The sequence below is a fragment of the Pocillopora damicornis genome, chromosome 10 (assembly GCF_964200805.1).
Source record: "Pocillopora damicornis chromosome 10, jaPocDami1.2, whole genome shotgun sequence".
In the NCBI taxonomy this organism is placed as follows: Eukaryota; Metazoa; Cnidaria; class Anthozoa; order Scleractinia; family Pocilloporidae; genus Pocillopora; species Pocillopora damicornis.
In genome coordinates, this window is record NC_142679.1 from 10,993,776 (window position 1) to 11,016,363 (window position 22,588).

General features: G+C 38.0%; 3 protein-coding genes across 7 annotated transcripts in view; 1 reads left to right on the forward strand and 2 right to left on the reverse strand.

Annotated features, from left to right (window-relative positions):
• Window positions 1-4,415, forward strand: part of LOC113680340 (soluble guanylate cyclase 88E) — a 15,420-nt gene extending 11,005 nt beyond the window's left edge. Inside the window, exons 10-11 of one of the 2 annotated variants that reach the window (XM_089186123.1) lie at window positions 134-299; window positions 2,732-2,802. In XM_089186123.1, coding sequence (XP_089042249.1) covers window positions 134-289 — 156 coding nt within the window. In that variant the 3' untranslated portion in view covers window positions 290-299; window positions 2,732-2,802. Of the gene's footprint in view, window positions 1-133 lie in introns of both variants that reach the window. The other variant, XM_027197363.2, reaches the window with a different exon arrangement.
• On the reverse strand, window positions 4,165-17,750 carry LOC113680339 (ATP-binding cassette subfamily C member 4). 3 transcript variants are annotated; one of them, XM_027197362.2, is made up of 7 exons: window positions 17,585-17,750; window positions 12,125-12,653; window positions 10,233-10,612; window positions 8,164-9,584; window positions 7,012-7,582; window positions 6,324-6,460; window positions 4,165-5,812 (listed from the first exon to the last, which is right to left on the reverse strand). In XM_027197362.2, exons 2-7 carry the CDS (start codon window positions 12,647-12,649, stop codon window positions 4,962-4,964), a joined length of 3,885 nt encoding a protein of 1,294 aa, XP_027053163.2. In that variant the 5' UTR covers window positions 12,650-12,653; window positions 17,585-17,750; the 3' UTR covers window positions 4,165-4,961. The 3 variants fall into 3 exon arrangements, with proteins under 3 accessions (XP_027053163.2, XP_089042248.1, XP_089042247.1); XM_089186122.1 differs by lacking the exon at window positions 17,585-17,750 and adding an exon at window positions 15,927-16,061; XM_089186121.1 differs by lacking the exon at window positions 17,585-17,750 and adding an exon at window positions 15,321-15,491.
• Window positions 17,751-18,439: 689 nt separating this feature from the next.
• On the reverse strand, window positions 18,440-22,549 carry LOC113680320 (stimulator of interferon genes protein 7). Of its 2 annotated transcripts, none has more exons than XM_027197334.2 (2): window positions 21,413-22,549; window positions 18,440-20,746 (listed from the first exon to the last, which is right to left on the reverse strand). In XM_027197334.2, the coding sequence occupies exons 1-2, from the start codon at window positions 22,352-22,354 to the stop codon at window positions 20,582-20,584; spliced, it is 1,107 nt and encodes a 368-aa protein (XP_027053135.2). In that variant the 5' UTR covers window positions 22,355-22,549; the 3' UTR covers window positions 18,440-20,581. The 2 variants fall into 2 exon arrangements, with proteins under 2 accessions (XP_027053135.2, XP_027053136.2); XM_027197335.2 differs by having other exon boundaries at window positions 19,339-20,852; window positions 21,413-22,445.
• Between the last annotated feature and the right edge of the window lie 39 nt (window positions 22,550-22,588).

Genomic DNA, 22,588 nt, shown 5'->3' on the forward strand with positions numbered 1-22,588 from the left:
TTAATAAAAATTGATGTAGGCAGTTGTGACTTACACTTTAGTAATACCTTTTAATGCTACATTCACCAAGAAAAAGCAAACTTACCATTTCTCTTTTCTTTTTTTCTTTTTTTTTTTTTTTTTTTTTTTTCAGGTCAATTTTAAAGAAGATACTTTAATAGAGGTAGACAATCCTGCTGTGGAAGAGAAACAAAACAAATCAGACATGAAAAATGGACCAAATACCCAGAAGGAAGTAAAGGCCAACAATTCCAATTCGACACTAACCACCATGTGCAGTCTTTTCTAAATTATCACTGGTTGGTAACTAATTTTATCTGTACACTTATAATTTTATTAATAGGTGCTTACAGCACAATAGTTGGAGTCACATGTAATGTTGAAACATGCACAATTACTACTAGCCTGAAGAGAACCATCAAATCTCTCTTTCACTTTCTGACCAAAGTTATCAGAATAGATGAAAGGGGAACTTGGATGTTGAAGGATTTGATAGTTTGGCATGAATTAGAAACGAACAACTTGAACAAAACTCTGAGGCAGCTTGGATTTTTATAGATACAGAAACTGTGGCATGGCTCAGGAAGAATCTTGATTAATTTTTTGCACAGCAATATTTATTAAACTTGTCTTGAGTGAAAAAAGGGTGGGTGGAGCTAACATGAAAGGAGGGGTCATTAACTTAACATACAAGCAGCCTTGTACATTGACCTTTAATGTTGTTAAATGCCTTGATTGTTGTTAGACATGATTTACATGTTCAAGGTAATGTTCCTTTATAAAATGTTTTTAAAAAAATAGTTACAGTACTGGATAGGAGACATAAGGGCCTAATAATTGGCAGGGCTGGCAATCTGTCAGCTAGCTGGTTAGGTGCAAATTTGAGACCTAGGCCTGTCTCACTATGTTTTGTTCTAAGGCAAGAGTCTTAACTTTCACAGTGCGTCTCCTAAGCAGGATTGTCAACCCTTTAACCCCTAAGAGTTACTAGCATCTAATTTCTCCCTACAATATCACCTCTGAATCATACATTAAGGTCATGAGAATAAAGGAAATGATCACCAACCAAATAGGCCCATGATTGTTAAACAAATTCTCCTTGTTAGCACCTTAAGAAATGTATAGAGAACAGTATGGAGAATATCTATACTGATTTTAGGGTGTAAAGGGTTAACAAAATTGTAGGCACAGCTGAACTGAAAATGAACTTGACAAAATACTGAGAGTAGCCTGATATGGATGAGGTCCCATCCACAAGGATTAGAAGTGTATCATAGGATGCCACAGAAATCAAGTTGAACTCAGGACATGGGCTGCTTTGTGTGTTTATAACTTGGTTTATCATAAATGCTTTTACTGGATGATTCATGTCTTCCAGCTTAAGCGACCTATTGTAAATTTGTTCTTAAGGGTCGACTTTGAACAATTTAAAAGGATTTTAATCATTATGCTATTTCTAATTATGCAGAGATATGTTATATTACATAGGGGGTAATTAGTCACTACAGATTAGATCAGTGATCTTTTATGAACAAGATATTTCTAAATATAAATTAAAAAAAGGGCTGGTTGATCCACCAAAAGATTACTACACTATAAAATTCATAGCACAATAAAAAATTTAAAGAGAAATTATTGTGAGCTAGGCTCAGAAAATAAATTATCAAATATGCACATTTCCTGAGGAATACTACTTTATATCGGATGTTATAATACAGTAGCCGATGAAAACTGGGATTGTTTCAGAGCATTAAGTCAATATACAATAACGTGAGAAGTTAAGATGATAACCCAATATCTGCTGCAGATATTGGTTTATCACGTCGAGTTCAAAGTCTACCTAGTTTTCAATCCCCCTTGTTCATGTATTTTACAACTCAGAGAGTTCTGTCTCCTTTTGCAAATTTGTTAAAAAATGTATGATAAAACAATTGTTAAATTTGGTTTTCGCATGATATTATGAATTATCAAACCTCGTGTCTGTGTTATCTGCCAAAGCCGAAGGCTGAGGCAGATCACTTGGACCTTTATATTGATAATTCATGATACCATGCTCAACCTCGTCCAATTGGGATATTCATTGGGATATTCCTTTTTGCGTAGAAAATTCCACTACCTGCCATGCTAGAACACTTCGTTCGCTCACTCTTTGTCGCAGACATACATTAACAAAAATCTTTTCATAGTTTACGTTACTTGTGTGATTATGAACTGGACAGGCGGAGGTACCAACATGCTCATGGCCATGTTTAACTTGCAAGTGAAGAAATGATGTTAGATCTTATCTTATTTCAATAACTAATCTTACTTGTAAATACTGATCGTCAAACACAAACAAACTCTATGTATAGTCTTGGTGTTTAGGTATGTTTGAATCTTTGAAAGTTCTTATTTCAACATTCTTTTTGTTGTATAAATTGATGCAAACAATTGTGAGAGTATGTTTAATGTAACGTAAGTTATTAACTCGATCTTCCAAATTTTTCTTGCTCATGCGACGAGTCCTGCATAGGGCTGAATGTTATTTTGATGTTTTGGGAAAAAATGTTTAATTTTATTTTGGTTCTCGAGTTATTTTATGTTGTAACAACAACAACTTATGATTTATTTCGCCATTTTCTGATATTTATGGGGACATACATCAATATTTCGCCTTGCTGTAATTTTTTTGAGCATTTGGTATAGGATACCAACAGAAAAACTCACTTCTATTCATTGTTTACTTAATCAGGGGAATTGAGAGCTGATCATTCTCCCAGGGGCTTGGAAAGTAAGTTATTTATTTGCGTCTGTGTCGTCAGTATTGTTTATCTTATTTTTTTAAGGGGGGGGGGGGTGGGTGGTTTGCAGGACAAAACTGTTGCAGTAGTTTTCTTTAAATTTTTCTTCCACCTGTTTGCTGTTTTTTTTTTTTGTTTTTTTCTTAGAGTAATGGTAATAATAGTGAGTGAACACTGTTAGATTCATCTTATCTTTCCAGGGTTATTTGGCCGGCTATGGCTTAATGCTGGAAATATTTTTTACTTGCATGTATCATAAACTTTTACCATGTAGATACTAGCCTAGATTAACACGGGATGTACAATAGATTTGAATATACTATTAAGTGGATAGGACGCTTTTTTGTAAATAGAGAATAGTTTTGATGTATTTACTTCATGATAAAAATTATGAACACCATTACTTTTCGAAAAAATGAATCACTTTCCCTTACTAATCGAGTTCGAGGTCCATACTGTAAGTGCAGACCGAGTTTTATCCTCTCAGATTTATTACCCAAGCGCGAAGTGCGCGGGCCATAAATCTGAGCGGAAAAAACAAGGTTCGGTACGGACCGAGAAAAACGAGTTAAGTAAGATTTGAATACAAAGTTTTCAACTTAGCGCACCATACAGTGAAATCGGCCCGTTTAATTTATCAATCATAGCGCACGTATTTACTTGGAGATATAATAAAGTGTGATAGGGATCAGAGCAAATTGACAAGCCAATTTTTTACATTACTGTCATTAGTAACCCTTTTCACATTGATGAGGACAGTAGGAAAGCAATTTGGATTTGGATCTGGCAAGTTTTCATTTTACTTGAATTCAGGGTGTTCTCCATTTTTAAGAAGTTCAGCCTTAAGAATAGGAGCGCCTGCCTGATATAGCACCTTCTTGGAGCGAACTGCAGACTGGTTCACTTGTTCTTAGAACTGGTGGGAAAGATATCATGCTTGCTAGACAGACCTAAACATCTAAATAAAAATGAAATACTTAATTAGCAAAGATACAGAGATCTTTTTAACATTTTTGTTAGACATTAAAGCTTGCAAGGGTAGTTCTTATCGGTACTAATGTTATTTCGGCTGTTTATGGTGTAACAATTGATTGCTTAGTGAGCAAAACACTTTAACACCGAAATCTCTTGACCGCAAGTAAGATTACTGCTAATGGAAATGCTATGTTTCCTCGCTTGAACGCTGGTGCCGTTAATTTTAGATCCTTGAAGCATTGAGCAAGGATTTTAATTTATGAAAGACAGCCATTTATCTTGCCATAGTGCTATGATACTCATAAATATAATGTGCAAGGGATGTCAGTGTTTATATCGGTACAACAGCCCGTTTGTAATCGAGACTAAGCATCCGAGTAAACACGTCAATCATGAATGAATTTTCTAGTTTAGCCTGTCAAGCACAGATGTTTTATTAGTTTATATTTGGTACAGGATATCAAAAGAAATGTAGATAGGTCAGTGTCAGGGATGAAATTAGAAAATTATAGCTTCTAATGAATAGAATATTGTACATATGGATATTAAACGATATATGAAAATGAATTTCATTGTATTGGGTGCTGGGACACCTCTTTGGGTTTAGTTTGGTTTGTATTGTACGATAGAAGACAATAAAGGAAGTCATTAATACGAAAAGTTTTGTGATTAAGAAATGAGTGTAGCGCTGAGCGCGCTCGTATTGGTCAAAACGCTTGTGTTTCGATCATTGGAAGACTAGAGGAAACTGAAACGTTTTCAAGTTACCGACCGTTTTTTGGTTCATTCTTTATTTAAAAAAAAACTGTTTTGATCTTGATGTCAGTCAAAAGAAGAAATATATCTGAATTGAAAAATATCTAAGGTCAAAGTTTTCTTGCTCAATTCAGATAAACTATCTCTAGAAACTTAGTTTCTTGCCATGGCCACTTTCCCTCTTATATGGACTGGGGAATCAAGCGCAACTTAGAGATTTCGTTTCGCTCTTTAGAACACAGCTGCTTTGTCGGTTACATGACTTATAGGGGCAGTTATACGTCGTACTCCTGTCGATGTAAAAATCAATACAAACAAATCAAATTAAATAACCTAACTATCATATTATTTACAAATATTGGAAAAAGAGCTATGGTTAATTTGCACGAATGGCGGAAACGAATATGGAAATGATGGCGCTTGCTTTCTCTTGTACGCAACCTACCTACTTCAAACATAACATGACTCTACTACTAATTTTCCGTCGTTTAACTGTACAATCTTGTCACATTCTTCAATGGTTTTCAGCCGATGGGCGATGGTGATTACAGTTGAGTTTTTGAGATTTTGGTGGATTGTTTGGTGTATGATTTGTTCTGTTTTGGGGTCAACATGAGCAGTGGGTTCATCAAGGACCACAATTTTACTCCCTTGTAGTAAAACACGAGCTAAACAAACTAACTGCTTCTCTCCTACGCTCAGATTCGCTCCTTTGTTTGTCATTGTATGATCCAATTTTCCCTGAAAGTTCTCCACGAGTGTTTTCAATTGCACAGTTTCTAATGCGTCCCACAGATCAACATCGCTATGTTCTTCCAGTGGATCAAGGTTCATTCTAAGGGATCCACTGAACACAACAGGATTTTGACTAAGCACAGAGATACAACTCCTAGAGTCTTGTAGATTTAAACTGGTAAGCTCCACTCCGTCCACAGTGATTGACCCTTCAGCTTCAGGCATGCGCAGAAGAGCAGATACTATGCTTGATTTCCCAGATCCGGTTCTACCGACAACTCCAACCTTGGAATGTCCTTCGATGTACATAATAATTTTCTTGAGTGCCGCCGGTCCCTCAGGATAGTATGTGAGAGATAACTCGGTAAATTTGATGTCTCCATTTGATGGCCATTGTTTTGGTTTTTCTGTTGGTGTATCATATCCCATTTCAGGTTCAAGTTTGGTGATTGCCATTACTCTCTCTACAGATGTCATCAAATTCTCGACTTCACAGGACTGTTGAACTGATACCTGGGTGAAGTGAGAGGTTTCAAAGACGTACACGAATGCAAGACCAACAAGAGCTGAAAATTAAGAATATAGCACCCCAGTTAGACCTTTCCATAAAAATGTCTTTCTGATGCGTTATAAATCATGTGCACAAGTGCAGTGAATCATAAGCACTGGTTGAACTCAAACACTCGGTTGATTTTGGGGAGATAAGTACGGTTGCGAACGCGTAATGGAGTCACTTTGCTTTTTATAAAAGAGCATGAAATCCCCGCTCTCATGGTCATTCTTTCCATTCAGGGGTCTTCCCGAGAATGCCATAGGTTCGACTGAAAGAGCCTAGTTTCCCCATTAAGAGAAAGAAGTTGTGTCCGCAGATCGCATAACTTTGCGAAATCTGGATTAAGAATGGAGACAAAAGACATTCTTTTAACGCGACAAATGGCCCCTTTTTAACAGAAATAACTACCCATGGGAAAAGCAAATATAGTTGTTACCAAAGAAACACACCAAATATTTCTTGATATAAAACGAGTAATTATATTGAGCAAAGGAGAACCCACGATTTGTTAGGATCTCGCTTACCGTTGTCATGGCAAAATAGAGCAGCAGCTAAGGCAACAGCGCCGATCAAGATGGCAGATAGGAGATCTAATCTTATTCCAAGCCAACGAGTCGCAGCCAATACCATGAAATATGCTTGATTGTGAACGTCTTGATATCTGCCAAGTTGGAAAAAATGAGATAACAAAACAAATTTAGGTCACCACATTTCTAGAGTCTTCTTTTTTTCTTATTCAGGTTACTTGTGTCCTCTTATACGCATTCGTTTGAAATCAGTTTCTTTATGCCTGATTTCAGTTCAATATCAGTATATCACCCCCACAAAATCACAAAGGTTAATGCATGATTGTCGTCATGCATTAAGGTTTTCGTCAGGCTTAAAGCCAGCTTGCATACACCGAAGAAGTCTCTCTTCTGCTATTTATTATTGTCACTTTGAGTATTTCACTTCACTTCCCAGCCTTGACATGAAGAAATTCTGCATAATAACCGTACAGCCGTTCTGAGTCTTCTCCCTCGATTTCCTACCATCACTTTCAGCAATTTGCATGACTTTTTCAGTCTTAACACGAAAAAAATTCTGCATGATAGGAATACAGCTGCTCCAGGTCATTTCGATAGTATTTTAAAAATGCGAAAAAGCGTTTTTCTTTCAAAACGACAATGAAAAGAAGACATAGCAGTAATTTCTTGTTAATAACAATGTTACCTGTGTAATTGATCAGCAAACTCGTGTTGTCTTCCACGGGAACGAATGGTGTCCAAACCATCTAATATTTCCGAGATATGTGACAACACAGGACTGCGGCACACAGATTCTAGCCTCTTAAGTTCTCTAGAGGTTTTCATGAAGTACCTTGCAATGTAAACATACAGTATGATGATAGGAACAACAACTGCTGCCAGCCACGCATTTGCGATTAATGGAACGAGAGCTGCAGTCAAGACGAACAACACCAACTGGACTGCAAACAGAAATGTCTTCGGCAGAACTTCGTCCATGCAGCCGATGTCTTTAGAAAATCGATTAAGGATTCTGCCGATTGGATTCGAGTCAAAAAATAACACCGGTGCTTTTAGGAGGGCTGTCACCATGTCATCGTGAAGGCTCTCTGAGGATCTCAGTACCACCTGGAAGAACATGTAAGCTCGAATTGTCGCAAGGATAACAGCTGCAGTGACACAACTGGCGTAGATTCCAATGTTAATTCTGTCTGTCTGGTCTTCACTAGGGAGTCTTGTAAGAAAGGAAAGCCATAGGTCCGGTGAAATCATGACTCCTGAAAGCAATGAATATGAAATGTTAGAGCAGTTCAAATCGATAGACCATCAACTAAGCGAACACTATCGACGAAGCGAGTTTTGTGTCTATTTTATGCTTCTATTTACAGAGTATCTATAACTGCAAACTTGCAGCACTGATGTAGGAAACTGAAATGTGATCAAGATAATTTTGTTTTATCAACTGAGTTGGTAATGTAAATTCGCCACCGTGAAGAGTTTCAAAGCTGACGTTTCGAGCGTTAGCTCTTCGTTTGTTTTTCGCCCAGACGAGGGGCTGAAACTCTTTACCGTAGCCAATTTACGTTATTAACACATTTGTTAAGAAGGAATTAGTCGATTTCTCACCAAATAATCGGCACCAAAGGTTTGCTGCCGTCCTTCTAAAGGAGGCTACGTTGCGATAGTTTTAGCCGTATTAAGAGTCTTGGAGAACGGCATTTACACAGAGTAAAGCTATGAAATAATCGTGTTTCAGGAACAAAAAAGATAAAGAGGCAAGAGAGAACCAAAGAGATATAAGGATGGCGAAGATTAAAACGGATTAAAGAGACAGAAGAACCTTAGCGAAGTTCCTTACCTTGACAAAGAAGGAACATTAAGGCCATGCCACCTAAAAGGATTGGATGTACTCCTGCCGTTAAATAATCCCAGTAACGCTTGCAGGACACTGTTCCAGTCATGCGGTCTTCGTCTGGGATTTGTATGCTTTTGACTTGCTTGTTGTCGGAACAATGTACTTTGGTATTTTTTGTGATAAGCTCTTCAAAAAAAGTTTCATGGAAACTTTTGTTTTGAGGGTCTAGAATTTCTGTCAGTGCTTCTTTTTTTTTGAGTTCAGAGAAAGTTCCTCGATCGATCACTGAGCCACTATGCAAAACAATGATTTCATCTGCGAACTTCATGTGGGACTCTTGATGAGAAACCATAAGACGAACTTTGTTAGATAAAACGCCAAGAATACAATGATTAAAGATGTCATTGCCAACATTAGCATCGACAGCTGAGAGTGGATTATCCAGCAGGTAAATATCACAATCAGCATACACAGCACGAGCCAAACTGATGCGAGTGCGCTGACCACCGCTTAACGTGTCGCCTCGCTCTCCAATAACCACTTGGTCTTTATCAGGAAATCTTTCAATATCATCTTCTAATGCACAAGCTCTGATGGTTCGGACGTATTTTTCGACATCAAATGGTCGACCAAACAAGATGTTATCTCGCAGGGTACCAGAGAAAACCCAAGGAACCTGCGGTACGTAAGCAATTGTCCCGCAACACTGGACATGTCCATCAGTGACTGGAATCTCTCCCGTAATTATAGATAGTAATGTTGATTTTCCACTGCCCACTGGACCAGTTATGATAGCAAAGTGATCGTTGTTTGCTTCCAAGTAGATTGACTTTACCGAGCACTTATTGGAATCAATCTTACAAGTCACATTGGATAATTTGACCATCGTTTTCTCAGGCTTTCCCTTCAAGTCTTCGTCTTTGATTATTCGTGCTTTTTCAGACTGATTTTTTCCCAGATTCTTTATTTCAAGAAGATTATGTTTATTTTTACTTTCAAGATCATCTCTATAGATATTTATGTCATTAGATTTCTTCAATGACTCTTCAAAACATGCGAGCTCGTTGATGATATCTTCAAATTCTTCATTTTCAAAAGGACTTGCATTTTTCGTTAATTTGGTTAACGGTTTTACATCAGTCAAACTGCATAGGTTTTGTAGCATCAGAAATTCTTGTATCCTTTGAAATGATACGTAAGCCTCGTAAACGAACATTGTTCCTTCCCCTATGGACCTCAGTGCGCTGTTACGAAGAACGTTGATAATGGACAAGAGAGTGAAAACGATGAACGGTGTTAAGTGATGGCCACAAAGAGCAAGGGTCAACAGAGAAATGAAGGAAGCTACAATCCCCGAGGTATACATAAGAGAAATCGCACATGATAGGAGGACGCTCTTGCAACGAATTACCTTCATCTCCTTCCTGCAAAGAAGAGTATGTAAAGAGGATGTATGAGACTTTCATGCAGGTTACAGGAGGAGAAATAGATATCTCATGTGTACTACAGGATACCATGTACTCTGGCTAAGGTTAATCCTACTTTCGCTATGATTTACATCAACACAAAGAAAGTTTTTCGTACGTCGTTGTTTTAAACTGGTGCTAATACTAACGCCTCTCCAAGTCAGTTGACATCGCCAATGAAAAGAAAACTATTCGCTGACTACCGTTTAACTAAAGAAATTTGTCAATGAAATCTGTCAAGGAAAACTCATTGCCGAAGGAGAACTTTCCTTTGAACAATTATAATTTCCAGGCAAAGGGTCCTTGTCAAGTCATCTTACTGGCAAACGCCGTCTACAACAACAGTCCAATTATTAAGAAAGGCGTGTCAGTTTTTTAACTAGGGAACTTGGCAATAGAAAAAATGGCATATTTTAAGATTTACATGACGAAGGAAAACTTTTGTATAGCGCTTAACTCAGCTCTATCGATACGTGCACGAGTCTCCTTTGTTTGAACTTTGATAGTGTCAAGTAGCCTGCTAATTGGAATTTCATTCCCCTTAATTGAATTTGTAGTGAGACACTGCTCGAAGATTTCCCATTTGATTTGATTCTTTCCACTAACCTCCGAGCTTCCTTAACATGATCTCTGAAGAACCATTCCCACGCATGAGTTTTAACTTCACGTATCCCAGCGATTATTTCAGTCATAAGATTTATTCGTCGGTCACTGATGACAGCGGTCTGCAGGCGAAGCTTTCCTGACAGGTATGTCAAGTAGCCACCAAACGGTACGAGAATAAATAAGAAGATGATCCCCGTTAATGCCTGCCAACCTATGAAGTACCATAACAAAGGTACCACTACACAAACATCAAAGATGGCGACGAGAAGGCGGAAGAATTGCCTGGCAGCTTGTTCCATTCTTTGAACGTCATTGGACACCAGATCGACCACGTGACCTTTGGTAAAGTCGTTTAGCGTGTGTTGGCTAAGTTGTAGAATCTAGGATAGTGGAAAATTCGAATGAAACGCTTTGAGATGTTGATCGATAAGGTGTAAATTGTCACCACAATGATTCATCATTGCGACGGAAGTTTTCAATAAACAGACAAGACCACATACTACGTGGGAGAATTCACAGGATAAATAAAATTTGCATTTCAAACCCTCACTTGTATCCCATCGAAAATCAAGATGTTGCAAAAGCTGTCACTTCCAATCAAGTTGGTAACCTCAAAGAGGATTCCAAAGTATATAAATATGGTTTTTCAATAATCCCTACTTAAAACTTAGATCTGCTTGAACTTAATTGAATTGGTTAATCTTTGAGCATGTTATTTTGTATTCTTATAACTCTGGCTTGCACAGCTGGACTAGTTATTATCCTGCCATGGGTTTTTTTCTCTGCGGAATGTGATTTCCCTCTGCCGCATTTTGATGCACACAAAACCGAAGTTATCCGGAAAGAAATGCTCTTTTATCTTGCCGTGCCGTTATTGACTGATGGAACTCCTCCAAAATTCTTTCAGAAGACCTCGTACTACAGCAATAAGCTAAATTTACACAGAACATTCCGTTGCGAATGAATCGGAAATTCCGGAAAACACGGAATTGATGGTAACAATGTCCTGTCGAGACGAACTCTTTCTGTCTGGATGAAATATTAAAATGATATATTTGCATGTTCATCCTTTCCCGGCAAACAAACAAGTAGCACCTTGATTACATGATGTTTACTGAGTGGTGTGATCGATTAGTATTCGATTCATTCATTTTAGGCGTGATATATTTGGCGAGAAGCTTTAGCAATCTTTCGTAGTCATCCTTCCGGTAAAAAGCAGTACTTCTTCAAAATTTGGTTTTTGGGTTTCCGGACAATAATGTACTAACCGGTCAAGGAAAAACGCGAAGGTGTTAAATTGAAGTATATTTTCTCTAAAAAATGTTCATCAATATGCTTCTCGATAGAACCTTGATTTTAGCCACGTGTCATTTATTCCATTAGCTAAAGCGTCTGTGCGCCTGGATTCAAAATAATGTATTCGCTTGAAAAATAACGTCACTTATCATTCCGTCCATTATTTACACGTTATAACTGCAGTTGGTTAGTTCCTCGCAAAATGGGTCGGCCCTCATTGGGTTCACGTCCGAACCAGGGCCAGATAACTCCACAACCTAAATCTCACAGTTTTTTTTGTCGTTAGACAACCTTAAGTCCTCTTTTTCTGTTTATCATCAGTTCCTATAAACTGGAAGGGGAGGGCACTTGACTCTCGTATATGGCAACAGCAAAATGAATCAAGATGAGAATAGACAAAGAACAGCTAATTATTACAACTGATTGATATAACTAATTTCCTTCCCATTCAAATACGAATTTCTCTCATTTGGTGCAAATTTGACAGATCTTTCTCTCTGGAAGATAGGCTGCGCCTGAAGAAATACTCTCTTCAATTAACTGAATGGTCAACCCTTTCGTTCTTTATTTTTCGAGATTTTGGTGAGGTCACTAACCTTTTTAAAGATGACTCCCTTGAGAGACGCCTTCATTCGCATGCCAATTACGTACAGTTTGAAGCTACTATGATGTACAGCGACACTTTTCATCACTACAATTATCAGCATCAATACAGCGCACCCGCAAAGCAGACTTCTTTCTGGCCTATCCGACATAAGTGTAGAGATAAATACCCCCAGGAAAAAAGGTTGTAGAAATCGACCCACGGAGTCTATCAGCCCAGCAAAGGAAATTACTAACAGGTCCTTAAGAGAGAGAACTTTCAAAGCACTTTTCCACAATTTGGGTTCTTTTTCAGTTAGTTTGTGGTCGTTGAGATCTTTCATCCACTGTGACTGAAGCTGTTTTGTCAATTCAGAAGTTGTATCTTCTTCGTGCAACGGCCAGAAGTCGGATTGTTCTAAAGGGCGCTGGTTTCCAGTTTTGAACAAATCGTTTGTCCACCAGAAGAGCAGAAAGGAAATTATGTTTGCTTTTCTCTGTGGATGCGTGGAGGCATCATGTTCTCCACCGTCGATCATTTTTCTGAAAAAGAGAGTTTTATCAACTTAGGCATCTTCCGATATGCGCACGATGAGATGTTGAGAACATAAGTGCTTTGTCGGAACTTACATTGTTTTGCACGGATGCTGGATACAACGAAGTATTGATGAGATCCACTCGGATTCAATGTGTTTTAAACAGTATCATGATGATGATAGGGCAGTACAGATTTTTCAACACAATATTTGTGCATTCAATTAAAAGAAGATCATTAAAAATTTTTATTGCAGGAATATTGCAAGGAGCATTAAAGAAACATTTTAAACAATGTTATCAACGACATTTTACCCTTGGTTGAGGGAGTGATTTCAGTGTTCGCTGCAACTAAAGTTTCTAGATGGTAGGGATGATAAGAAATACTCACCAATACAATATGGGAACAACTTAACAACAAAATACATCAATAAACATTTGCGGCAAAATATTTACTGTTAAAATAGTAACTGGAACCAACGGAGCGCCGGACTAAGCGACTGACATTTACGTCATCAAAGAATCTGAAATCAGTCACACAGATTGCACGACAGTCATCACCGGCGAGCCCCTAAATATCACTTACGTTTTTGCGATCTAAAACAGGTATAAAAACCTTGCTTAAAATTTCCAGAGTTTCAGTTTATAGTTGTCGTTTTGAGACAAACACCAATGGGCAATAAAAAGCATGAGAGGCGGTCCGAAGAGCTATCTTTATGGGCGTGAAATATTTCAAGCTTCAGCGACCTCACCACCTAATTGAACGTTTCTGTCAAATTCTCCGCCGACTTCCCATTGAAAATTTTGCGCTGACGTGAATTTATCCCAGGATAACCACAGAATCTCAAACGGTAATATCTGAAAGATCGATATTTCCGTCGAGAGTAATGATTCCAACAGGTGTCATTCAGGGTAAATGCCACTTACGGGATGGAACAGAAAGCATTTCCCGCGTGTGAGAAACCACAGTAATCAAGAGACGTTTATAGCCTTAAAGTCTATTAAACCGATTATTGAGAAAAAAACTTTGAAAGATTAGAACAGCATACTGGTAAAAATACAATTCTTGACCATGAATAGGATCTTATTTTCGATCGAGCTATTTGATATTCAATTAACTAAGATCAGCGCTGACCGAGAGTCAAGGACTTTTAGGCGGATTTTCCGGCTCAAGCAGTCAACATGTAGTTTATCGTATGGTCCTATTGTGTCGAGTTTGACCTCTTATCGATTGAACAACTTAAGATTGCGAGCACTATGCTCCTTGTTAAACGCAATTCGTATCAGATTCCATTGAAGTATAAGCTCGTTTGATTAGGTCTTACTCATTCGATCAAAGATCTTCAGGATTAAAGCGGCGAGAACACGGCTCGCATCAGTAGGACCAACATTCTTTCCATTCTGGCTTGTGAATTTTTGTCAGCTGTCAACTTAGCGACAAACTAGAAAGTGCAATGATATGAGGTTATCTTTTTTCCAAATCATTTTCAAAGACATATATAATAAGATTTGTTTAATGATATAACAAAGTGGGTTTCTATAATAAACCATCACACGAGCCGCAAATAGCTTCCTTTTGAGCCAATTAGAAGTCTATTAAGATCTGTTGCCGTGATGAAAGCGCGGTTAAGTCACGTGGCTTGCATGATTTAGGCATCGAACTGGATTGGACGAGAAACAATGGCTTTGACGAATTGGGTAGAAAACTATATATGAGTTTTCTGAATTACAAAGAGTTTAGTGGATGCCGAAAGACATTTGAAAACCACTAGCCTGTTACACATCCGCGAATGTGCTAGAATGAAAGCCGACTTTTGGACGCCTGCCCTTTTTGTGACAATCGCAGTTCATTATCGTTACCAAGCTAATTACTTATTGCATAATATTCTCTTTTCAACTTTTTTTTTCTTCTTTTAGATCTCCTTTCTCTGTCTTTTCACATGTTTTCGACTATCATCAATCTGAGCTTTCTGAATTTATTTTGCGCACAAATTTGCTTAACTGGACAAATAAATTCATTTCAGACAGGAGAATGGGCTCTTATGAGCACACTTTAAACTCTTGATGCGGTTACCATATCTTAACTCGCAAATGGTTAATATTAGCAAGGACACATTAAGTATATAGCGCTGATAAGATCACCTTAAAACCGCGACTGCAAGCACTATAGACTGTGAGATCTTCACCCGCTAAGAATATGCCCTTCTCATAGTTTTTCTACCTGGTACTCAGCTGATGTAGACACTTGCCTATACAGGCAAACGTTCTGGCCTACCTTAGCGCATAAAGAGAAGAGAGCAAGGAAGATAGTGGGGTGTATTTGAAATGACCAACGTTTAAGATCGTGGGTTATTGCCGATTCATGATTTTTTTCGATCTTTGAAAGATGGTCGCATACGAATATTGATGCTTGAAGACACATTTAAAGAGTAACAATATACTTATGATGACGAACTGAAAAAATTTCACGTGTAACATATCATTTGTTGATAGTTTGCTTCTACGCGCTACAACTCATTCTGTTAAAACAATTTGACTGCAAAGCGAATCAATAGCTATCCGCGCCAAATGCAATGTTTTGTTCTAAAAGTAATCTCAGTCTTATCATTTAGCACCTAAAAGTTTTTGCCGATACACGTGAAACTCTTGTTATTCCTCTTACAGTCATTGCCTTACCTTTTAGGTTGAATTAAAACATACATCCTCTTGCAGGAAATTAAAATAGTTGATGTAATAAATGCCTTTGAAAAGTTTCCTAGTTTATCCGGTTGCTGAGTTAAGACCGCATATACACTTTGCAGCAAAAGCCAAATTAAGGAGTTGTGATTATGTTCGCGAGTGAATTTGAATTAGGAAGCACTTTAGTTGGACTGTTATTTTGTGGCCGACTAATTGACTTGTATTTGCCCGCAGCTATATGCTGACTTGTCCACGTGCGAATTTAATAAACATTCCTTTCGAAGAAATTACTGTCCAATTGTTTATAAAAAGCTTCCCGACTGGACACTGCATATTGGACCCTCAGATGTTGAGAGAATATAACAAGAAAAAGATTCCTTGACGCCGAGAAATCGCATGCTTCATAAAGCAATCAAATTGACACAGTGATTAGTAAATAGTCTCTCCGTCTAAGCGTAATAAATGACATGACATGGCCTGAAGGATCTCTGGCTTATCAACAGAATTGAATCAGATGAAAAAGAATTTGAAATTTAGAAGAATAAAAACTGTGTAGTATCACTAAAAACAATTCAAATAAGGCTGGAATAAATAAGAATTTACCTTAACGTTTCGTGCATGTCCTCAGCGCCGGTAATCCTGTGCACTTCTGACAAGGGACGTTTATACCCGAGTTATTCAGCCCTAACATAGCTCGACATCCTTTATATCGATTTTAGCCTCCGTTGGCCCGAAAAAGAGGGTATCTAATTAAAAACCACCAACACGAAAACCTGAAGGCCGGGTAGTTGGATTTCCCTTGTTTTATTCACTTGATCAGTCACACATTAAATTCTGAGGGAATGTGTTAATTCTTTGAAGGGAACAGACAGTGCATAGCCATACAACTAGTATAGAGCCATGGCGGAGATAGTTCTTAGACATGTGCTCAGACAACACGCAAAGGAAGTAGGAAATTCTAAATAAACACAAACTCACAATCGGCGTGTTACGGAAGGTGAAAAATTAGTCCACGATTTTTTATGGCCATAATCCGATAATTTCTCCAAACCCATGCTGTGTGTGTCATTTTTTTTTTTTTATACTATATCCGTTAAAGTTTTTTCCTTTTCGCTGCTGACGATCATCCACAATATTAAGGGAATTTTTTTTAATAATTCGCCGGAAAGCCAAAGTTGTGAGATATTTTGACACAGACGGCTTCTTGAGAAGAGTAGGAATGCAAACAAACGAACAAACAAAGATATCACTGACGCACAAATATTTCGTGTTCATCACGATTTCTTCCTAACCACAAGTTCAATACACTCAAACGAAAACTACCACCGAAAGACGACTGACTAAGATGCTCTGAACTAATGACGTGAGAACCTTTACTAATTGCGTGAGGTAGCTCCAGGCTATTACACTGAACAAAGTGTATGAGAATTAATTCATAATATGAGTGGTTCTTTTAGAGAAATTCTGCGCATAATTGACTAGCTTTAAGAGCAATATCAAATTTTGGAATCGACCTCCAAGGATTTTAAGAAAATGCTTCACCAGAAAAATGTACCGCAATCTCAGCGTTGAGGTATGGTCATCAGATGACGGAAATGGGAAGGTTATGAATGTGGGTTGTTAAAGAGCTTAAGTAATTGCAGTCCTTTACTTTGTAAACACGACAAAGGCTACAGGAGGCAAAATAGTGGAAATAACAAATTTTTAAGCTATAAGAGCTATATTTTTAAGTCATCTGGTATGTAGCCACTTAGAAGTCTATTACCGGTTAGCCCTTGTCATTCCTCTCTCTCTTATTCTACGGAATGTTACTATCATTTTTTTTTCCCTTCACTCTCTATGGAAAATGCGTCACTAAACTATGTCTAAGTTAATATTCAGCCCACGTCCTACTTGCGGAGACAATCAGTGACCACGAGAAATTGATCAGAAAAATCAATATTTGCAAACATCCTCGTAGACTTGGATGTGTTCTTAAGTTAAGGGTTGCTCTCCCATGCAATTTTGGCAAAGCCGTGACATTGCACTAAACTGAATATTAAACAGGTAGTTTAAGTATGACTTTTATGGCAATGGCAAATAAATAACACAATCACTGATTTTTCCCATTAATATGAAATCAACCTTTCACGAGTGCTAGAAGATATCTTGTTCACAGTAATTGCAAGTACTTTCTTCTCGTGAGCAACGGTTCTATGGAAAAGGCAATCCTTTTGTCGTTTACCGCATGCCGTAAAAGTCCTACATGGCTAAGATCTTACCTTGAAACTTCCTATGGGATTACTGAACTTTTTCGTGAAGAGTTGATTTCTCTGTATAAGTTACTCTTCTAACAGTGACCGAAATCCCGCAAACCATTTGTCGCATCAACCCGTAACATTGAGAGGTTGAAGTTACACACGCCACGATGAAATGTCAAAAGCGACTAAGTCATTTGAAGTCACAACAATTACTTTAATAGGACTATTTGAATAAACACACTTCTTATAACCAATGACGATTAAGAGGCACTTACTCATCACAAGTTTCATTACGTAATTTCGAACGGATTGGAAAAAAATTAAAAACTTATCTCAATCACAGCTAAGAATCTGGAAGCCGAAAATTAGTAAATTACACCGGACCTCGATCATGGTCCATGCCAAAGTAAAGCCGGGTTTTGTTGCACATCCAGCCAGTATCCTAGTGCGCTGGTATAAACTGTCACTTAATCTGCTTTTGTATCCGGCAAAGATTGCAGGAATAAAACAAGCCGAAACACAGCAATTTGGCGAATAAAGCTATCGTTCTCAAAAGCTTTTTACCTCGGGGTCAGTCCCTTTATTCTTTTTAAGATATAGAGTTATCGGTTTCATTACAATCAATTTTAACGTATTCTTTTTCAAGATTAACAACATAATCTAGAGAGAGTAAATAATGTCTCCTATTCATCGCTTATTACCGGTCATTGATGCTGTGTTATATTATCCAGCGAATAGACATAATAAGGTCTGCAAAAGAGACACCTCTACTTCAATTCTGGCGAAATACTCTCACGATTAACAATTTTTTTCACGTTTGTGACATTTTCCAGTGGATTTATCAGATATTTTCCATGTCATAGCCACTGGTTTGAAACTAATACCTTAATCCACAGTGAAACGTAAGGGGGCTTACATTGCATGAAAGGTCTTCATATGTGACAAAAAAAATTAAACCTCAAAGAATCTATAATATTTAAGGAAAGAACCTTTCTATAAACTGAAGGTGTTAATGCAGTGTGGTTCCAAAAAGAAAAAACGCCTTTTCATTCCTAAACTGTTAAAAATCATTTTAGTCACGAGACTTGTTAATTAAGAGCTAATTACTCATCAAGTGCCCTCTAAATTCTTCAAATTGTCAAGATTTTCCAAAAAAAAAATTTCTTAGTCCTCAATAATGTTCGAATTACGATGCAACATAGCAGTCTAAATGATAACAGGAAGACCTTTGGAGGCGATTTGGTAGTTCTAACACATTGTAAGGACTGCTAATGGAGAGCTAACTCCCAACGGTTAAAACCGGGGCATTACGCTGTATAAATAGTCTTTACAAAGGTCAGACAGGTAAAAGAAAAACAAAATTAAGATTAATTCGTAAAAAGTAATGAAATTCCTTCGAAGAATAATTTCGTCCTTTTTCCTTTGACGCTAAAGATCAGTTTCATTATACACAGCGAGAAGTTATTTTTATGTTGTACTTACGGTTTTATTTTTATGCTTCCGTTGCCATATAAACATTTAGATATCCTTGGCACTTAATCCCCACTGACTTCCACTAAATTAGCTCAAAACTTCAATACATTAAAATTGTTCATGCTCCAATAACTCACAGGTACACGTGTTTGTTTAAAGTTAAAAACTTACAAGGGAAGGTCATGTCGGAAGCTCTCCGCCTATCGGGTGATTGTCTTTCTATGTTTACAGTGTTCGATACAACAACCAACAATTTGATCACACCATAGAAAATAAACATGTGAAAGAAAAAGCAAACTAGATTAAAACAAAGCGTTTACCATGATTCATTATAAACCAGTAAATAATCCTCTAATGCATGTGTCATGGATAGTGTCCGCTGCGAGGCCGGACTATACGATAAAACAAAACATGACGCTAACTTGTTAATTAAAGAAGGATAAACCCTTTTTCTATACACGCCTAAATGAGGCTCTACCAAGGTTTAAATAACAAAACAGCTAAAAACATAAAATGCCAAAACCTGTTAATAACTATAAATCATTTAAAGACTAAAAGTTATCAAATTGACGGAAAAAGATAATAGAGTTCTTCCATGAAAATTACGGTCGTGTACATCCTTGGTCATCCTTGGTCTTGCGAAGGGGAGAGAGAGAGAGAGAGAAACAGAGAGAGAGAGAGCGAGAGAGAGAGAGAGAAAGAGAGAGAGAGAAGTTAAAAAAAACCCATAGATTTTGGTTTCACTCAACGCAGGATGTTGAAATTCTGTATCTTTTAGAAGTGCTTGTCATATAACGTTTTCACACCGTCTCGCAAGTCGTTGAAATAAGATTGATATTATGAAAACGCTAAATTCAATGTTCTCAGTTACAACTGCCGTAAACAATCGTTTCAAAGTAGCATATTTCAGCGGTCAAGTAATGTTCAAGCAACAAACGCACTGGTCTATGATGAGCAAACATCCCTTCCATTTCCACCGAGGGTTACAATCCTTAAAAATTATGATCGCACCGAGAAAGTTTGCATTTGGCATAATGCGCTGGTGTCAGAATTATGGACTTACGACGGATAAGACGTTGTGTTGCTTGAATTGACCCTAAAAGAAACAAATTCGCTCCTCGTCTTTCTCTAGAGCTTCATATTAAAATGAAAATGATTTAGCTAAAGATATGTGAATTTTTAAAACAATCGGCATCAAAGTCTTAAGAGCAAAAAATTAGGCTTTGTAGATATAGGAGTTAATGATCAGGTAAAAGACGGACTAGATAAGCTTTTATTCGGGTTTTGCCGGGGGTAACTAAATTCTTCCAGAGCTCAACTTAAACTACATAGAACTCCGCTTTACAGAAACTTAAAGCGCTGCGCTTTAATTACTTATAGAGCTCCGCTTTAAAAAAAACTTAAGGAGCTCCGCTTTCAGTCCCGGACAAATCCCTACATTTTGTCAAACACACTTCATTCCTGGCAGGCAGCCTGAACACAAGCCTCTCTGCATTTTATTGATACAATGAAAAAAATAGCCAGTATTACGTTTCAGAGTGTCTCTTAGAGTAATGCAACTTCCTCGTTCAACTTTCTATTATGAATTCCAACCAGGACGTCTGCAATCTTGTCTGTTTCATCTCCTGAAATTGGCACCAATTCATACTTCCCTTTGCATTCTTCGCAGCTTTTCAGAATATCCGTCAGTTTCGAGATGAACATCTCCACCTTAAGTTTGTAGGTAAAACAGTATCTTAGCCAGACTCATCCTCGGAGACCCAGGGGCTGTGAGTCGATTTCAAGTCAGGGCAGTAGAGCCCGAGGATGAGCGAGACTAAAAATCAGTGATGAAGTATTAGATATCTCATGCATGTCAGTCCTTGAAGTCAACTAATTTCGATTTATTAGGAACCAACTGGCTTGAAAATTTCACTTTATTTTATCGTCAGGACTTTTTCGCACCACGAAGGGTAAATATTGAAAACGTCATCATCACTCTAAATAACTCTCTATTCCTTAAAGAAAAACAGATAAATGGACGGGTAAATTCCTTAGAGAAACTGCGTTCTGTTTTTAATCTTCACAATCTTACAGAGTAACTGAACAAACTCGTGCTAGCGAAAGAAAGAATTCGCCAACTTCTTGGTAATTTGAGGATTGCAAAAAGTTTTTTCTTCCTAGAGATTTACAAAAGATTGCGGTGAACTTAAGGCGCAAGTAAGATACGGACCAATAAATAAGAGCACTTTGCGTCCTATTTCAACCACGTTTGTGCGCAAAATCCCATTTCGCTTTGGGGTCCTATTTTAGAGGGGGCTCAATTTCCTCTTACAAATGGTCCCGTTATATCGCTTCAAATGTGGATGGTTAGACTTTGATTGGTAATGTACTTACCTGATGTGTTCGATCCTGATAACTCAGCGGAGCAGCCGCATTCTGAGACATCTGATATAAGGACATCAGAGCGGTGGCGTATTCCAGTACAAAGTAGTATTCCTCTGTCGTTCCATCTGGGCGGAGCATCTCTACCCGATGTACTGTGTGCTTGTAAATCCTTTCCTTGATTCCTCCCCTGTTTATTTTGCTCTCCGGGAGATTACCAACAGATTTCACCCTGTAATCTGCTTCTGCGATTTCAGGATATGTGTAGCACGATTTGGGTAACAAAATGAAAAGCCTTTTGTGTTTTATCTTGAAGCGGAATTGCACCGATTTTGCTATTTGACGCTCGAGCCTTGGCAGCACCAGCTTTAGATACCCGAAGTAGTAGTTCCAGGCCAGTCCTTCAGCAACGTTCTTGTTTTCTCGTTCGTTGATTTCCGATCTCTCAGCAGTAGAAGGTTGTCGGAGACCCAACAGGAACAGCAACTGCGGAATGACGAAACAGTTGAGTGAAAACAAGATGACATAGGGTGAACAACAGAAAACCTCGTAATGTTCAAACAAGAAGAAAATCAATGTCAGAGCGGAAGCAGTGGCTGCGACCAAAATACTCTTTCCATGTTCGAAAGTAAGAGTTGCCTTAAAAATGAGCTTCCACTTTCCTTCATATCTCGTGTATTTGTGTCGAATCTCTTCAAACACAAGGCAGAATCTTCGCAATAGTTCTCCGAGAACTAGACTTAGGGTTAGCAAGGCTGCTATAAACAAAATGAAATGAATTCCTTCTCTGTCTTCCTTCTCCTTCACAGCAAACAGCAACATCGTTCCTCCGATTACAGCGATGACAACTGAAGCAATTGTAGCAGTTTTACCGCGAGGCCTTAAGAGTGGTCTAAACCCATTATTTTCCTGTTGAGCGAGGGGAAGGGTTCCATAAGGGGGACGACCAGTCATGTTGAATGAAATGTATTCTATTCTAATGAGACTGAGAGTTCTGTGTTGTTTGTACCAATGATTATGAAAGCACGAAACTGGAACAAGCAGATTGTTTTGATTGGTCGAGCCATTCTCGATGGATATTCTCCAAATGATTGCTCCGGTCTTGATTGGTCAAAACTTACATCATTGATTATTTCTTGACTTTTTCCCGTGGAAGGTGGTTAGAATTTCTTTTTCCCGCAAACTAAC